Source organism: Lotus japonicus, chromosome 3 (assembly GCF_012489685.1).
Source record: "Lotus japonicus ecotype B-129 chromosome 3, LjGifu_v1.2".
Taxonomy (NCBI): Eukaryota; Viridiplantae; Streptophyta; class Magnoliopsida; order Fabales; family Fabaceae; genus Lotus; species Lotus japonicus.
In genome coordinates this window covers 24512616-24528553 of record NC_080043.1, presented here as the reverse complement: position 1 = coordinate 24528553, position 15938 = coordinate 24512616, and the positions used below count along the sequence as shown (strand labels likewise).

At 33.9% G+C, this 15938-nt stretch overlaps 1 protein-coding gene across 2 annotated transcripts; it reads right to left on the bottom strand.

The window, feature by feature from the left end:
• Window positions 1-10286: 10286 nt before the first annotated feature.
• LOC130709553 (uncharacterized) lies at window positions 10287-13713 on the bottom strand. Of its 2 annotated transcripts, none has more exons than XM_057558937.1 (5): window positions 13580-13713; window positions 12898-13074; window positions 11686-11897; window positions 10960-11227; window positions 10287-10831 (listed from the first exon to the last, which is right to left on the bottom strand). In XM_057558937.1, the coding sequence occupies exons 1-5, from the start codon at window positions 13676-13678 to the stop codon at window positions 10523-10525; spliced, it is 1065 nt and encodes a 354-aa protein (XP_057414920.1). In that variant the 5' UTR covers window positions 13679-13713; the 3' UTR covers window positions 10287-10522. The 2 variants fall into 2 exon arrangements, with proteins under 2 accessions (XP_057414920.1, XP_057414921.1); XM_057558938.1 differs by lacking the exon at window positions 13580-13713 and adding an exon at window positions 13481-13496.
• Window positions 13714-15938: the final 2225 nt, after the last annotated feature.

Genomic DNA, 15938 nt, shown 5'->3' with positions numbered 1-15938 from the left:
TTAATACTGGAACAAAAGGTGGTGGAATTGAAACTGAAGCCTTGATTGCAGAACAAAAACGTAAACATCAGATAGGATGATAGAATGGAAACGGAAATCTACTGGAGCGAATGCGATACGGCAATCCGCAAGGACCGTAAAAATTAAAATCAATGGACGGCTAAGATTGTGTTGCAGTATAATTATTTGGAGATTTACTAAAATAACCATGTCAAAATTGAAGTTCATGTACATTGGCTTATTGAATTACTGATTTGCCCTCAAGGCTGCAGAAACTCTGCTTTTATATATAGTATAGATAGATAGATAGATGAGGTGACTGGATTTCAACAAATAAATGTGACTAACGATAATCGAAAAGCAAAATTTGTACATACCTACAGGCTACAATAAGTTGGTAACATGTATATGATCGTGTGTACTAGTTATCATTTTTATCAATAATAAATAATTATATTTTTGTCAAGAATAAGTATTAATCCCAACTAATATTCCTTTCTATCATTTTATCTAAAAAGGAAAAATGGGAAAACTTGTAGAAGACTAGAAGTAGACTTAAATAATTAAAAAACCTTTTTAAAAGTTCCACAGCCGGGATTCGAACCCGGAAATTCATTAAGCGAATTTATCCAGGTGAGCTACTGCGGAATTCATGGCATTTGTTGCTAAACAATAGTATATGTACAATAAAAATTCGATGCCAGTTATTACAAGTTCTACATAGAGGTTAAGAGCTTTGCCATTTTCTTAATTTCTTGTATTCTTTGGTCATAATGATTTTATTTTACATATTTTTCCAAAAAGAAAATAAAATTTCAACTCCTATTTAACTAATTTCTTTTATTCGTCTTCGTAGTTGACATTATATGAATATGCCTCTCCGACCAAATCATTTTTCATACACATCGCTCAGAAATCAAATCGTAGATTAAATGCTTGAATTTTTTTTACTAATTCTCTTGAAATGTAAAAGTTTAGTAGCGGTAGTATATTAAAGCTTTCCTATATGATTAGATCTCTCAAACCTCGATCCACACTAACATCCATCAGACTAATTCCTTCATGATTTAGAGATCACATAAAGTGGGAAGGTCTCTTCAACCAAATATTTCTCTAGACACATCGCTTAAATATTGAATCCTACATTAAATGTTTGGAATGTTTTTGCTAATTTCTCTTGAAATGTAAGAGTTTGGTAGTACTAGAATATTAAAGTGTAATTTTTACATTTTTATAGTTAAATATCTCCGTATTAAAGACTGATGTATCTTTATAAACTCAATTTTTGTTTATATTTTTCTTTTGGAACAATATTTGTTTATATTTTTTATAGCAATTTTTAATACAGATGATCTGAAATTACAAGTAGAACAATATTTTACTTTAAAATAAATAAATATTATTATATTGTATATAATGCATCCACAATTTGTTAAACCCTTTATTATTGTTTTCAAAAGTACTAAGAAATAATTTCATACTTTAAATATTTTTTATGAAACTCGTGCATTGCACGGGCAACTTCCTAGTCAAATAGAATTTAAATCAAAATGAAAACATTCGTTGCCTCTAAAGTTAGCCACCCTAAATCTTTCTTTCTGCCTCTTCAACTTCAAGCCTTCGTTCCTCTGCATTTGACAATCCATAACCTTTAAGTTAAATTGAAGGACTTTCTTATAACTAAATTTGTTTTGAAGACTTAAAGGACTATTTTGAAAAAAAAAATATAATTTGAGGCGTTACCCGCTATAATGGGTAAAAACTTGGTCCATCACTGCACCAGTATTTTTATGGTTCATTCTGGAATAGTCATGTCCCCGAGGGTTAGTTCAAGTGGTAAGAGTTAGGGGACATACAAATTTGTGGGATGAAGGGTGAAGAGTTCAGAGTTAGAACTCCCATGAAATACTAATTTACTAACTTTACTAACAACTAACATTTGCATATGAAAAAAATTCTAAAATTATCTAAAAAAAATTCGAAAAGAATTTTCACAACCGAGATTCGAATCCGGAATTTCAATCCTCTTCCAAGTAATTTGCAAAGAGCTACTACAGAAGTTGTGGCAGTTATTGCGAAACTATTAACTATATAGCGTTCCCAACTTGAATAACAAGTACTATAATTGGTAAGAGGTTAAGATCTTTTACCATTCTCCACATCACCCTTATGGCGAAGTGCTCTCCGAGATAATGATGACAATATTTTCTTCAGCTTTGACTGGGACTCTTGGTTTGCTAGGAATCTTACTGGGTTCTTCAAGGGCGGGCATGGTATGGATTGGGCCAGGTTTTTTGCGTCGGCTCTTTGTGCAATATGGCAGATGAGGAATGACTGGGTTTTTAACCAAGTCCCCTTTAGCACTACTCGGATCTGGCAATTGATGAAATCCCTGGGTATGGAGCACCTCGCGTTGGACAATGCAATTGGTCCCTCTCTAAGGGGCATTCAAGGTCATTGTTCAGGAGTGTTCGAGTGTAACACATGCATTGCTTCTATCCCGAGATGGATTCCTCCTGATGCAGGCTGGTTGAAGGTTAATGTCGATGGCGCGGTTAGTATCGATCTCTGGGCAAGCTGCGGTGGTGTCATCCGTGACAGTGAAGGCCACTGGGTGAAGGGGTTCTCGCGACATATTGGCCAACTGGAATCATCGAATGTGTTGTTCACAGAGCTTGTTGCAGTCCTCACCGCAACTGAGATGGTGATGGGGATGGACCTAGCTGAAGTTATTATTGAAACTGATGCCTTGGAGGTAGTCAATCTACTCACGCCCACTGACACTACCAGTCACAGGTTCGAACACTTGGCTTCTGAGATCCTCCGTCTTCAGGCTGCTCATGGAGCTCTAGTCTTTCAACATACCTCTAGGGATGTGAATTCCCTGGCTGATTTTCTAGCTCAGTTTGGTTTATCTCCCCTTTGGTGAGCATTTGTTTGATTCCCCTTTTGGTGAATGCCACTCCTTGCTATTGAGCGATGGTTCCTCTGATCACCGTTTGGGTGATTCTGTCCCGCCTTATTGCGCGTGGTCTTATTGCACCACTCATTGTAACAAAACAAAAAAAAGTATTTTTGATTCAAAATTAACTAATTTCTCTTGGAATGTAAAACTTCGGTGGCACTATATATAATAGTCTATATAATTGGATATTTCCAACTTTATTACTAGGTTTATATATAACTTTAATACATGTATCATAACCTTTTTAATAGTGTACTTTTTTAAAGTGAGAGAATGATGTTTCACACTTTCACTTCAATACACGAGAAGCCATCTATCTTAATAATCATTAATAATTGATTTATATTTATCTCACATGTTCATACAAATTAAAAGAGACAAGACTTTATATCAAAGATAATATAAATTTTATTCCTACTGTAACAAAAAAAATATTAATGTCAGTCTTCTTAATATATTTTAGCAAATTTAATCGTTTAATTCTTTTAAATTATTGCAATGATTGCTTCTATTAAAATTAAAACTCTTAAATTATCATTTTCTGTCCCCGAATTATAACTCAAGTGGTAAAGAGCTAAATGATATATGAGTTAGGGTGGGAAAGTCCATGGATCAAATCCTAAAGCGTGCAATTTATCTTTTCGATATACCAAAAAAAATTATCAATGTCTACTTAAATATTTTAAATGTTGAATTAATTAGCGTCGGGTAATCTCTTCCAATACAAGAAAATCAGTGGTTAGCGGGCCAAAAGCCGACGTAATAAGGTAAAAATCGACGTTAAATCTGATTTAACCTTGGCTTAGCATCCACTTTACCAACGCTGATGCAAATCCAACGCTATTCACGTAGAGTCACCCGTAAACCAACCATAACAACAATCAGCATAAAAAAAAACCCAATGAAATTAAGTACATGAAAAATAAATCAAAGAGAGAAAGTGAAGAGGCTCAGTCGCGATCCTCCTTCTCCTCTAGAACAAATCACAGTGGCGGTCAGTGGAGCTATCAACAAAGAGTCTCGATGGGTCAATTGAGAAGTGATGCTATGATGCAGGAGAAGGGAATGCCTAAGGGTTGAATTGTTTCAAGGGATATTTTTGGGGAAGGGGAAGAAGTTGGAAATAGTGTAAGAAACAAAGGGTAGTTTTTTTTTGGAACTCAAATTTAGCATCAGCCGATGTTAGGCCAACGCTACCACTGGGCTATAGGATATGGGCCTTCTATTTAGCCAATGCTAACTAATGTAGAACAAGCCTGGTCGACGCTACTTTTAAGTTGCGTAAAATCTTATTTTAACGATTTGAATAACTTTGGAGCTAAATCGACTATTTCTTATAGTGATTATTATGATTCAATGTTTTTGGCCCACCAATTTTTTTTTTATAAGAAATTACCTCTCATTTTTTTCAATTGTTAAAATCAAGCATTCCCCCAATTTCCTTATTAGAATTTCCAAGTCTCAATTTTCTAACTAAATGGTTTTATAATTAAATAATTTTACAATTGAATATTGAAGATTTAGGATAGATGAGAGATAAAAAATAATTTAAACAGATTTCAAAATATAAAAACTTATACGAATTAAATTTTTAAAACTTTGAGAACTTTAGATGAAGGAATAGTAGAATTTTAAAATTGGAGAAAATATAATTTGATTATCTACTACTTCTTATTCATGAGTTTGGTTTTTACTATTCCTACAAGACCTCCAATCACGTTGCGCCATCTGTCCTTCTTTTATTACTTTTTTGAATTTGTTTTTCATCTTCACCGTTCATCTGATCTTCTGCTTCTTTTTACTGATTTCCTGCTTTTTTTCCTTTTTCCCCTCACCGGTCATCCTCTTCTACGTCATATGAGTGTATTCTGACCCATTCATCACAGCTCGCGTTTCCAATCCAAGGTCGTCATCTTCGTTCGCTGGCTCCTTCTATTGCTTGCTCATCCATGTCTACAGTTCAGTTGCTCATCTGCTCCCGTCAAATCGCGTGTTTGCTTCCTTCCATTGCTCATATGAGTGCATTCCCTAGGAGCAAATCGCGGATGAACAATCCTTTGGTATGTTACCGGTCTTAATCGCCTTGAATGTTACTGATTTTCTTTGATTTTTTTGTACTTCTCATCCATCTTTATTTGTGTTCACATGATTATTTTCACTTAATTTGATTTTTGGAGTGAACATTTTTTATTCAAGAACATATGATGACCTACAACTCTCTATCAGATGTAGGTATGTCAGTTAATTTATGCAATTTCTCTATAAATACTCCCCTATGTGAGGATTTTCATTCATCCTGCTTTCCCATATCCCATTTGCATCTTTTGTTCAACCATTTGTATATTTTCACTGATATCTCCAATGTCTGGTCCTGCTTCAGCAAATTCGAAGCTTATGCGCTGGAAAAGAAGCATGAAAGATCAGAGCAAGTGTTATCAGAAAGGGAACTCCATAGTTGGCAATTATGATCTTGATTTTGCTGAAGGACTGTCGGCCAGTGGGTTAGGTGAGAACAAGAATGAGGACAGTAAAAACTTGAAGGAGAAGGAGGAAGATCCACAGTCGATTGTAAGGAGGACAGTAGACAGTTTATTCTGAGGTGGAAGCTTGAAACTAGATATCTTACCTCCAATTTTCCCAATTCAGGCATCACCTGCATCTAAAATTTAAGTCCTGCATTGTCCCTGCTGCTCCTTGGGCATGTCCCTATTACATTACCTAAAAATAAAATAAATAAAATCTTGATATAAAGTACTGCATATATTAACATGTAATATCTAAGTGTCACGTTTAGAATTTGCTTGCTTCTATGTGAAGCTTCTTGCTATAAGTTAGGGAAGTTGTAGTTCAACTTACTTAATCCAAAAATTTGCTCAGGAAGCTTAAAATAGGGTTCCTTTGGTTTAAGCCCCTACAAAATTTTTTCTTGGGAATAAGCCCCTAATGAGAAAATAATATATAGTGATAAGCCCCTGCCGTCAACTTCCGTTAAAAAATATATGAGTCAGCAAACGGAGCTGACGTGGACCTTTGCCACCTCATCAAGTGGGCCCACAAGCTGTTGACGTGGAAATGAGAAGAGAAATATGAAAATGTCAAATGTGGGATTTGAACCCAAGACCTAGAGCATAATGGGCAACATCCTTCCCACTAGGCTACAAGCTGCATCTTTAATACAAGTGCAAAATTTGATATATATCTCATTTAAACTAACAATTTTTTTTAAAAACACCATAATCAGGATTCGAACACCATAAATGGAGGATCATACTCAATGTCCTTACAATTGAGCCACTGGCTCATTTTGTTATTCATGCGCACAACAATATATATATATATATATATATATTATGTAAAAAAAAGAACAAGAATTCAACCCCACTTAAATCATAAAAAACTATTATTTTGTTCTTTCAGTATATATACTCATTAGTACTTAAAAAAAGTCAATATATGAACTCTAATAAATTTGTAAGATTTAACTTTTTTACGTTTTAAAGTTTTGTAAATATGTTTTTCTATTTACATTTAATATTTTATTTTGTTTCAAATTGATACATTATATAAGAGCGTCTAAGAGCCTAAAAATGTAATTTTTAGATCTACCACATCAAATTTATTTAGCATTATCAGTTTGTTTTTAAATATATATTTAGTTTTGCGCTAAAAATACATGCATAAATTAGGCATTGACTTAGTGGTTAGAGCCTCCTCCATGAACCTCTATGTTTTGGGTTCAAATCATGCTTAGGACATTTTTAAATTTTTGGTTGAAATATTAGCAGCTTCAGTTTAAATAAGATATATATTAAATTTTGCACTTATACTAATGATGCAGCTTGTAGCCTAGTGGGAAGGATGTTGCCCATTATGTTCTAGGTCTTGGGTTCAAATCCCACATTTGGCATTTTCATATTTCTCTTCTCATTTCCACGTCAGCAGCTTGTGGGCCCACTTGATGAGGTGGCAAAGGTCCACGTCAGCTCCGTTTGCTGACTCATATATTTTTTAACGGGAGTTGACGGCAGGGGCTTATCACTATATATTATTTTCTCATTAGGGGCTTATTCCCAAGAAAAAATTTTGTAGGGGCTTAAACCAAAGGACCCCTATTTTATAGGGGCCCCCAACATATTTAAGCCTTAAAATTTTATCATTTGAAAATCTCAGTGCTCATTTTGGCATGCAAATATTTGGGTATTAGACTACTTTTTCTACCCTTTAGAGGTTTATTTTCTCGATTTGTTTTTAATGCTTGTGAGCTCATCTTAAATGTATCTCAAGTTTCCATTTGAGAAAAGTATTTGAAATTGTTACAGTTACTTTGTTAGCCTTTTGTGATTAGATATTACATTAGTGTAAAAAAGGCCTAAAGGGGCCTGTCATTCTTGGTGTTTTGCTATTTCTTCATTGTCTGTTGTGTTTATTAACTTTTCTGTTTATGCTTTATGACTACATATATGGATTAATTGATTCAGCCAACTTATTTTGTCCAAATGCCTATAGTTTTTTTATTTCCAGTCACTTTTATTGAATAGGTATGTTTTTTAGTTGTGACACCTCTTATTGCTAAAGAATAAAGATATTTTTTGGTTTATGGTTTATGATGGACACTACCCATTGTAGTGCATCTTCAACTTCACCTGAACTACTTTGATGCTTTGCAATTCATTATTTTCTATTTGATATCCTGTTCTGGAGCATTATGTTTTGGGGTGAAGTTTCTTTATCATTATATTGTTGGTATGGCTGATCAGTGGTATGCTATCTTGATGGTGCTTGTGATAATTGAGCTTTGGAATTATTATCAATCTTAACATCTATATTTTAATGAAATATCACTTCTACTTTTTGTGCAGATACTGGTTTGCCTTTCTCTCTGTATTCAACCTTTATGATTGAGGCTCTTCATGGTTTTAATAAGGTTTATATCCTTTTTTCAAATTCAATCATCTATCTCTTATTTCACCAATCATTTTAGTCCGCAACTTTTGAGTTTGATCTGGCATCTTATTTTGCTAATATTGATAAAAGTGCATCTGTTGTAAAATTCATATATGCATTCCTTTTATCATGTCCTTAAAGAATAGTCATGGTGTTTGCTGTATGATAGGAATTTTCCTTTCTGTAATAACTGGTTCACCTATTGTGGTTGCAATTGAAATAGTACATATAAAATCTCAGACTACTGGAAATAACTATCACTGACTTGAAACCTTAGCTTTTAAATAATTAAATTTGGATTATCCAGCTATTTTTGATTTAGAGTTACTTTTGGTTGTGAGGCTTTGATCCATCAAATTTAGAGTATATATAGCCTTGCTGGCAATGTGAGTGAAAAAAAATGGCCCTAAACACTACTGTCCAAGTAGTTTCCAACTCTCTTCTTTGATTTTCTTAATTCCATTGGTTGTAAGAAAAATGATGATCACAAGGTTTTTATCCAAGTTTTGGAAGTTTAAGGATCTTTTAAGAAGCCACAGTTTATGGAAAACTCAACATTGCTTGAGTTTTAACCTATTTTGCAAGCTTTATTAGTTTCGTTGAATAACTATGACTCTGTCTTTTGAATTCAGCGGCTTGCTTTAGACTTTAGACAAATTGAACTCAGGTACTTGAGAGCTTTTTGGCATGATATCAGAGTCTTTTGAATTCAGCTACTTGCTTTACACTTTAGAAAAATTGAACTCATGTACTTCAGAGCTTTCTGGCATGATCTAATGTATTCAAAGGATATATTTTTTCTTTTTCAATATAAGGGTAGTCAATGTAGAAAATGGATAGCTATGACTGATAGTTGAAGTGAACTGAATTTGGTTGATGAACTTGGTTCGTACTTAATCTATGTGATTTTGGTCCTTGTGACATGTTCTTTTCTTTCTTAATATGATACACTCCTGAGGTGATAATGAACTATCCGTGTCTTTATCAAATTCTGAAATGGTACTTACTTCGGTCTCTTATTAACTTTATTGAGTGTTCGTAATCTCTTTTTTTGTTTCATTTCATTATTCTTTTCTTACTTCTCCCTATGTCTTATCACCCCCACTTTCTTATTTGGGTTTGTTGCTGAAAGGTTTAGCCTTGCCATGGAGTTCTTGAATTATAGACTCATATACAAAGTACAAAAGGTATGATATTTTTTTCATGCATAATATTCTTGGGTTGTTAAGGGTACTGTTTCTCCAATAATTGTGTAATGAATAGTTCTATTTATTTTCATTGATTAGTCTCTGAAGGCCCAAGAAATCATGTTTTTTGTGATGTCTTTTTCATTCTTCTGAGATAGGAGATGAAACCCCTTTCCTTAGATTTTTTGTGTTATCATTTTGTCTGTAAATGAAAGAACTAACGAGGAGGTGAACTCTTCGGTTCGTTATGAAAGAACTAACGAGGAGGTTTATGTGGTATTGGTTTATCATGCTCTTCATCATTCTCTTCAGTTTCTATTAAAATTTGAGGGAGAAAAGTTTTGAATCAAGCAGATTTTACTATAGAGGTACATGATCAGCCAAAAATTTAGAGGTCCGGAAAAATAATCTTTTATATAAAATGTCAAGCATGACTTAATTTTTTTTGGACTTACTTTATTGTGATGAACCATGTATTCTAAAAGATTACATTGTTGAGATTATAACAAATTATCAATGGGTTCATATTAAAACGGTCAATTTTGTACAGAATGTAATAATTTAAGAAGATAAGGAAATTCATGGACAAGGAAATTATTTATTCATTTTTGTGCTTTATCTCAGTCACTATAGATTTATATTAGCAATGGATCATGAATCGTCATAGGTCTTTCCATTGTCAATTGGGTTTCTTATTGTCCTTTTAAAACAATTTATTTTTTATTGGATGAATTATAACTGATGTGGTTTTGTCTCACCGATTACTGACATACAATAATGTAAATATGAGAAGATGAGAATCAGAAGCGTTACCTTTTTAAGCTTGGTGATTAGTAATTAGCTAGAGTATTTTGTAAATTTTAGATTTTGAAAGCTTGATATTGATTCTCTAATGTGATAAGTCAGTCACTATGTTAGACAAATCTGATAGTTTATATAGCTCACCATATCTACCCTATATTGGTATTGTTCTTTTTTATTACGCAATTGAAACATGAAGGATTTATGGGTAGGAGTAAGAAAAGAAAAGAGAGTCAAATCCACACTCACAAGCCATGTGCTTATTTAAAATGTGAACCAAACTTAATATTAGAGAGTTATCCAATTACTATCTATAAGTAAGATGAAACATTGAGACATAAAGAAAGATAATAATAACATATAAATATTTTACTAATTAAAATTGTATGTTTTAATAAATATATCATTGTATTAATCTGTATATATCAATTACTCAATGCAATTAATAATTGATTTAGTAAAACATTACCCGTGCATCGCACGGGCAAACGGGGTCTATCCTAGTTAAGTTTAAAGCTAAAGAGAATCAATAATACTTCATCCACACATAAACAGAGCATTATTGGGCCAACTTCACCACCCTGTGTGGAGAGAAAATTTGAGTCTGTGTTTGACATAACCAGGCCTATTTGATTATTGGTTCTTCTCCAAGCAAAAGCTGTCTGAAAATGGCTTCACACAAATATTTTTCATGAATCATCAAATGTCCCCCATCAGGAACTTCATGGTAACTTATCCAAGGTAGTTTCTTGGCAAGGTATTGTTGTAGTTCAAATGGAACAAGCTTGTCCTCATGACCCTGCCAAAGGTAGACACTTCCCTCATTTTGTGGGAATGGACTTTCTAGCTCCATTGGGTCAAATTCCCACCTTCCAAAATGCACTATTAGATCTCGATACAGAGATTCATATTCACCTTGCTGTCGTATCTTATACTACAATCCCAAATGGACAATAAAAAATTGTGACAATTAATGTTCTTACTAATAAAAGTAACATATAGTAAAAGTGAAATTATATGCTTAATATATCATGATAATTTAAATCAAAATAGAACTTGTACCTCATGGGGCATAGGTACTTGTGACATTTGTTGTATAGTTTCCATGTCCCTTTTGTTAAATAGTATTGGATGTCTTTCCGTTATAGAATCACAAGGGAACCACTTCTGGGTCATCCACCAATATAACAATCCTGGGGCATAATGTGCAATCCGCAATTTCCATTGATCCCTTTTAAGTTGCTTCTTGAATACCTCGTTGGCCAATTTTGAAGGAAAAGAAGGCCACCAGAAATTGATCACAGGAACTACCAGTGTGACACCAGCTAGCCTGCACCCAAAGCTCTCAACGAAACTTATTTTACTTTTCTGGGGTCAATTACAAATTTGATTTTGAGAACTTAATAATAGAATACGAATGCGTTTTGAAGAATTTATTGGAATTTATCTTTTAAGATAAATGTTTGTGCAAATGTTTAAATAGTTTACAAACATAGTTTATGATATGCTTATAAGCTGTTTAGTGTCTTTTTCACAAGTCATAAGTTGATTAGATTAACGGATACGTAAACACTTATATCTACATAAAATCAGTTTTGACCTTATTTCAATAAGTTTTTTAAATTAACTTATAACTTAAACTCTTGGAGCTAAGCTGACGCTCCTGGAGCTTATGTGAATAAGCGATTAATTAAGTTGTCTACGTAAACACATACTAAAATATTAATAAAGATATTTCTTTTTTAGGTAAAAAAAAAGTGAATGAAGATTGAATTTCATATAGCATGCCTGTGGGGTATGTATTTGAGGCAGGCCCAGACTGCATAAGTTCCTATGGAGAGTCCAATGACATTAAATTTTGGACCTAGCTGCAATTCATCAGCTAGTTCTTGGATATCAAATGCTTCACTTTTCACATTGCGCTTTGGGTTTGGATCACTTTCTCCATACCCTGCTCTGTCAAATGTCACAACGTACAAACCCAGCTCATCCATGACTTCCTGCAAGACCACCAGATCAGCCAATTCCTCTAATTAGCTTTAGCTGCATGATTCCAACTCCATTAGGGGTGGATAGTACTATTTACTATTATCATATCAATCTTTCAAAATATCAACCAAATATTGTGGAAAAAGATGTCACACAAATTTTAAGTTGGGTGAGAAAAACATCAAAACTTATTTGTGACTACAAAATACATATCAAAGATCGGGAATTTTTTTAAACCAAATATTGTGGAAAAAGATGTCACACAAATTTTAAGTTGGGTGAGAAAAACATCAAAACTTATTTGTGACTACAAAATACATATCAAAGATCGGGAATTATTTTAAGAGTTTAATTTTGATGCACCGACGGTGTAAAGTTTTTTTATACCGTCAACCAATCAGATTTCAAAGATGTGAGAAAATCTCTCTTTTCATTTAATTTCATTAATTGACGTGGCATATCTTTGAAATCTGATTGGTTGACGGTGTAAAAAAACTTTACACCGTCGGTGCATCAAACTTTTTCTCTTATTTTAAACCATGAGTATGTTTAGAATTCAAGTACGAGTAAAAAACCCCATATTAGATAATTAAGGGAGTGTTAAGTTTATAAGTGAGAGAATTTATAAACGCAATATCTTCAGATTTTGGGTGAAAAAATGTGGTGTCTAATTCATTTGTGTTTTGTTCTTTCTCCCAATGTGGAGATCTACCGGAGTTTTATGCGTAAAGGAAGGACGGTTGAAAGCAGTTATTGCTTCTTAATGTGAAACTTGCTAAACAGAGAACTGAAAAATCTTTGCCCTTCACTTCCAAATTTACAACTCAGTTGGAGGAAACTCTACTAAACAGAGAAGTGAGAAAACTTATATAAATGTCTAACCTTCTATAAACTCATTAGAGTTACTATTTAATGAAGATTTCAGTCAAGGAATCTTTGCAAAGGTGTTGATAGCTTCAGCAAACAAGCTAAAAAGGATGAAGCAATTAATATGGTGTGTAGAGTTCTTACTTGAGAAAGTGGCAAATACAAATCCTTGGAGCTGTCATAGCCATGGACAAGAATAACCTTGTATCTGGATTTTTCTTTAAGAACACCTCTTTCCTTGTATGCCAAATGTCTTCCATCACTGAGCCTGATTCTTGGTGAAGTAACAGCAGGACCTTTTGATGGAGGAGGTTTCATTTTCTGATATGCATAATAAATCAGAACACTCACTATCAAAATTACAGATGCTACTACTGTGAGCATCCTGGGATGTGAGAGAAAAAGTCGTTTATCTTGGTACGGATTTTGAAACACAGAATAAATGGTATGGAATTTAAGGTCACTTCTTTACTATCAATATATAGGCATTATTATGATCCTGCATGTGAAAATTCTCTCGTACTCTATTCTATTGTGTTGAAAATTTGTGTTTATCTCTACTTTCATAAACATTTTAAGGGTCTCACCTACACATACTTAATGCATACACATGTGAAGAAAGAAAGACACAAAATTTCAACACGACGGAATATAAAAGAATTTTGACTTGAGAGGATCTTATACCAATATGTAAAACGTAATTGTTAATCCTATGTGTCAAACGTACATAAATCGCCAAGACTCACTATCCTACGGTCTTCATGTTCGCCAAACAGGGCATGAGGTCGCCAAGACCCTCAAACGTACATAAAGCGCCAAGACTCACCATCCAACTGTCTCCATGGTACGTGCTCGCCCGTAAGTTTTTGATGTCACTGGTCGCCTTAAGCGAATCTTGACCCAATTCCTCCAACGCGTCCGCCATCTTTGAAGACCAAATGGGGCGACTATTGAGCTGAGTCACCCGATTGCAGTCCAAGTATCTAGCATTGATTTTTTTTTTTAGTCTTATTTACTTTGAATGTTTGTTGGGGAATCTATTAGATTGCTCTCGAGGTGCTTATTAGGTGGTTTTGAAAAATTACATTTTGGGGTATTTTCACCATACTGATCACTTGAGATGGTTATTTTTCAGTTTGTTAAATTGCTATCGCAATTCTAACTTAGGTGTGGTGAATGCTAACGATTTTTTCAAGAGTGCGGCTTTTAGAAATTGTACTCTCGACTAAGAGAATGGATCCTCTGCAACAGTTAATTCCCTCAATCTCTCTGCTGCAGAGTTTTCAGCCATTTGATTGATCCAACAATTCACAATTTTCAAGCATTAAAAAAATGTTTTAATTAAGTGAAAACACGCACGTGACCATCAAAGTGATGCAAAGTGTAGAACAACGCCATTGGAACTGACAGGATGTTTAGAAGCAAGGGAACCATTGCCAGTAGGCGGTACGCAACCCATATTGGAAGAATTGGTGGCAACAACATTCGCCGGCGCCGGAGAATTGTTGTGTCGTTGACGTTCAGCGGCAAAAGTCTGTCGTCCAGCACTGTTGTAACGATTGAACCGCCGAGGTTGAGTCCTCCACATATGTTGCCCATCAAAATTGAATGCTTTCATCAAATTGCTCTCCTCTCCACTTTCTCTGTATCATCATATCGCAATTTGTGCAAAGGTTGAATCTTATGGGTTTTTCTGCAACAATGATGAGAAGACGTAGAGTAAGCAAAGGAATTGACGGGAATCAAAAACTGGTGGAGTTTGTTTCGGAAGATCGATGAAGAATCGGTTTCGCCGGAGACTATATTGATGGACGGTGGCGGACGGTGACCGGCGTGGAGCGGCGCAGTGGTAAAGGAAGAGAATATGGTTACCACGCTTCCTGCAATGCTTCTGATGGTCACGTGGGTATTTTAAATTCTTTTTAATGCGTGAAAATTGTGAATCATTGGATCAATTTAAAGGCTAGAAACTCTGCAGCAGAGAGATTGAGGGAATTAACTGCTGCAGAGGATCCAAATCCCTCGACTAAGGAGTTCAAACAACCACCCTCTATCACTACGATCTACACTCATCAGATACTTTGAGAGGGTCCTATTCTCAAGTTTTTTTGGTAGATTATGTTCTCAAGTTTATATTTGAATAAATTTAGTTTTCAAAAAAAATACATGAACCCGTAAAACTGTAAGACTATCATAGCGGAAATCCTTCTTTCTTGCGTCATAAATGATATTAACAAAAATTTATTTAATAATTTACCCTAATTATTCTCTCCCCTTTACATTATTTTTACATGTCTCCCCTTTTCATTAATCATGGAAGTATCAAGTATGTTGACTTGCAAGAGAATTGAAAACTTAAAAAAATTAGTTTATGTGATGTACTTGCTTCTAAAAAAAGTTTATGTGATGTACTCCGTAAAAAGAAAAGAAAATGTTATGATTTTAGTCCTTGAATATATGATAATATTTTTTTTGGATATAGTCTCTTTTTAAATTTTAGCTTTATATTCAAAGATAAAAAACTGGTTGTTCTTTTTCCTAGTCTTATGCCTAGCTCTTTTTAGCTTTTATTGTCTTGCTTTAAGTGTATCTTATTTTTGTTTGTCCTGCTTCTTTTCTTTTATTGTACTGTTATGAACTTCTAAAACTCACAAGGGAGAGTCTTGTTCCCTTGACCTTTATTTTATTTTATGAAATGTTTCTATTTTCTAAAAAAAAAAACTAGTTTTCCAATGCACAAAAAACTGATTTAAATTAAATAAAAATTATGTAAAGTCATTTTGATTAGTGACGAGTTGTTGTATCATTTTCAATTTTCTAACCTCTTTTCTCAACAACCAAAATCAATGAAAAGAAAAGTAGCTGGAAGCTACCACTTTGCTTGATGTTCAACTGCCCTTCATTCCTATTTCCTTTCAACTCTTATTGTTAAGTAGTACTTGATGAGACGGCAGGTCTGTATTATTGGGATTTGGGATTTAGCACTTCTTAATTAAGGCTATGTTTAAACATATCATTTCAGCTAGCATATACTCCTTCCGTTCATTTTTAAGTGTCGTTTTAGAAGAAATTGTTTGTTCCTATTTAACTGTCTTTTTTATGTTTTAAAGTCTATTTTGTCAATTATACCCTTACTATTAAGTGGAAATTAAATTCTCATTACATCAATTCAAAGTCTTGTCTAG

Excerpts from the sequence above, each read along its gene's own strand:
- LOC130709553 (XM_057558937.1), bottom strand. The coding sequence starts at position 13,678 with ATGGCGGACGCGTTGGAGGAATTGGGTCAAGATTCGCTTAAGGCGACC. Across the intron at positions 11,228-11,685 it reads CTCAAATACATACCCCACAG|GCTAGCTGGTGTCACACTGG; the intron begins GCATGCTATATG and ends CTTTGGGTGCAG. Across the intron at positions 10,832-10,959 it reads AAGTACCTATGCCCCATGAG|TATAAGATACGACAGCAAGG; the intron begins GTACAAGTTCTA and ends TTGGGATTGTAG.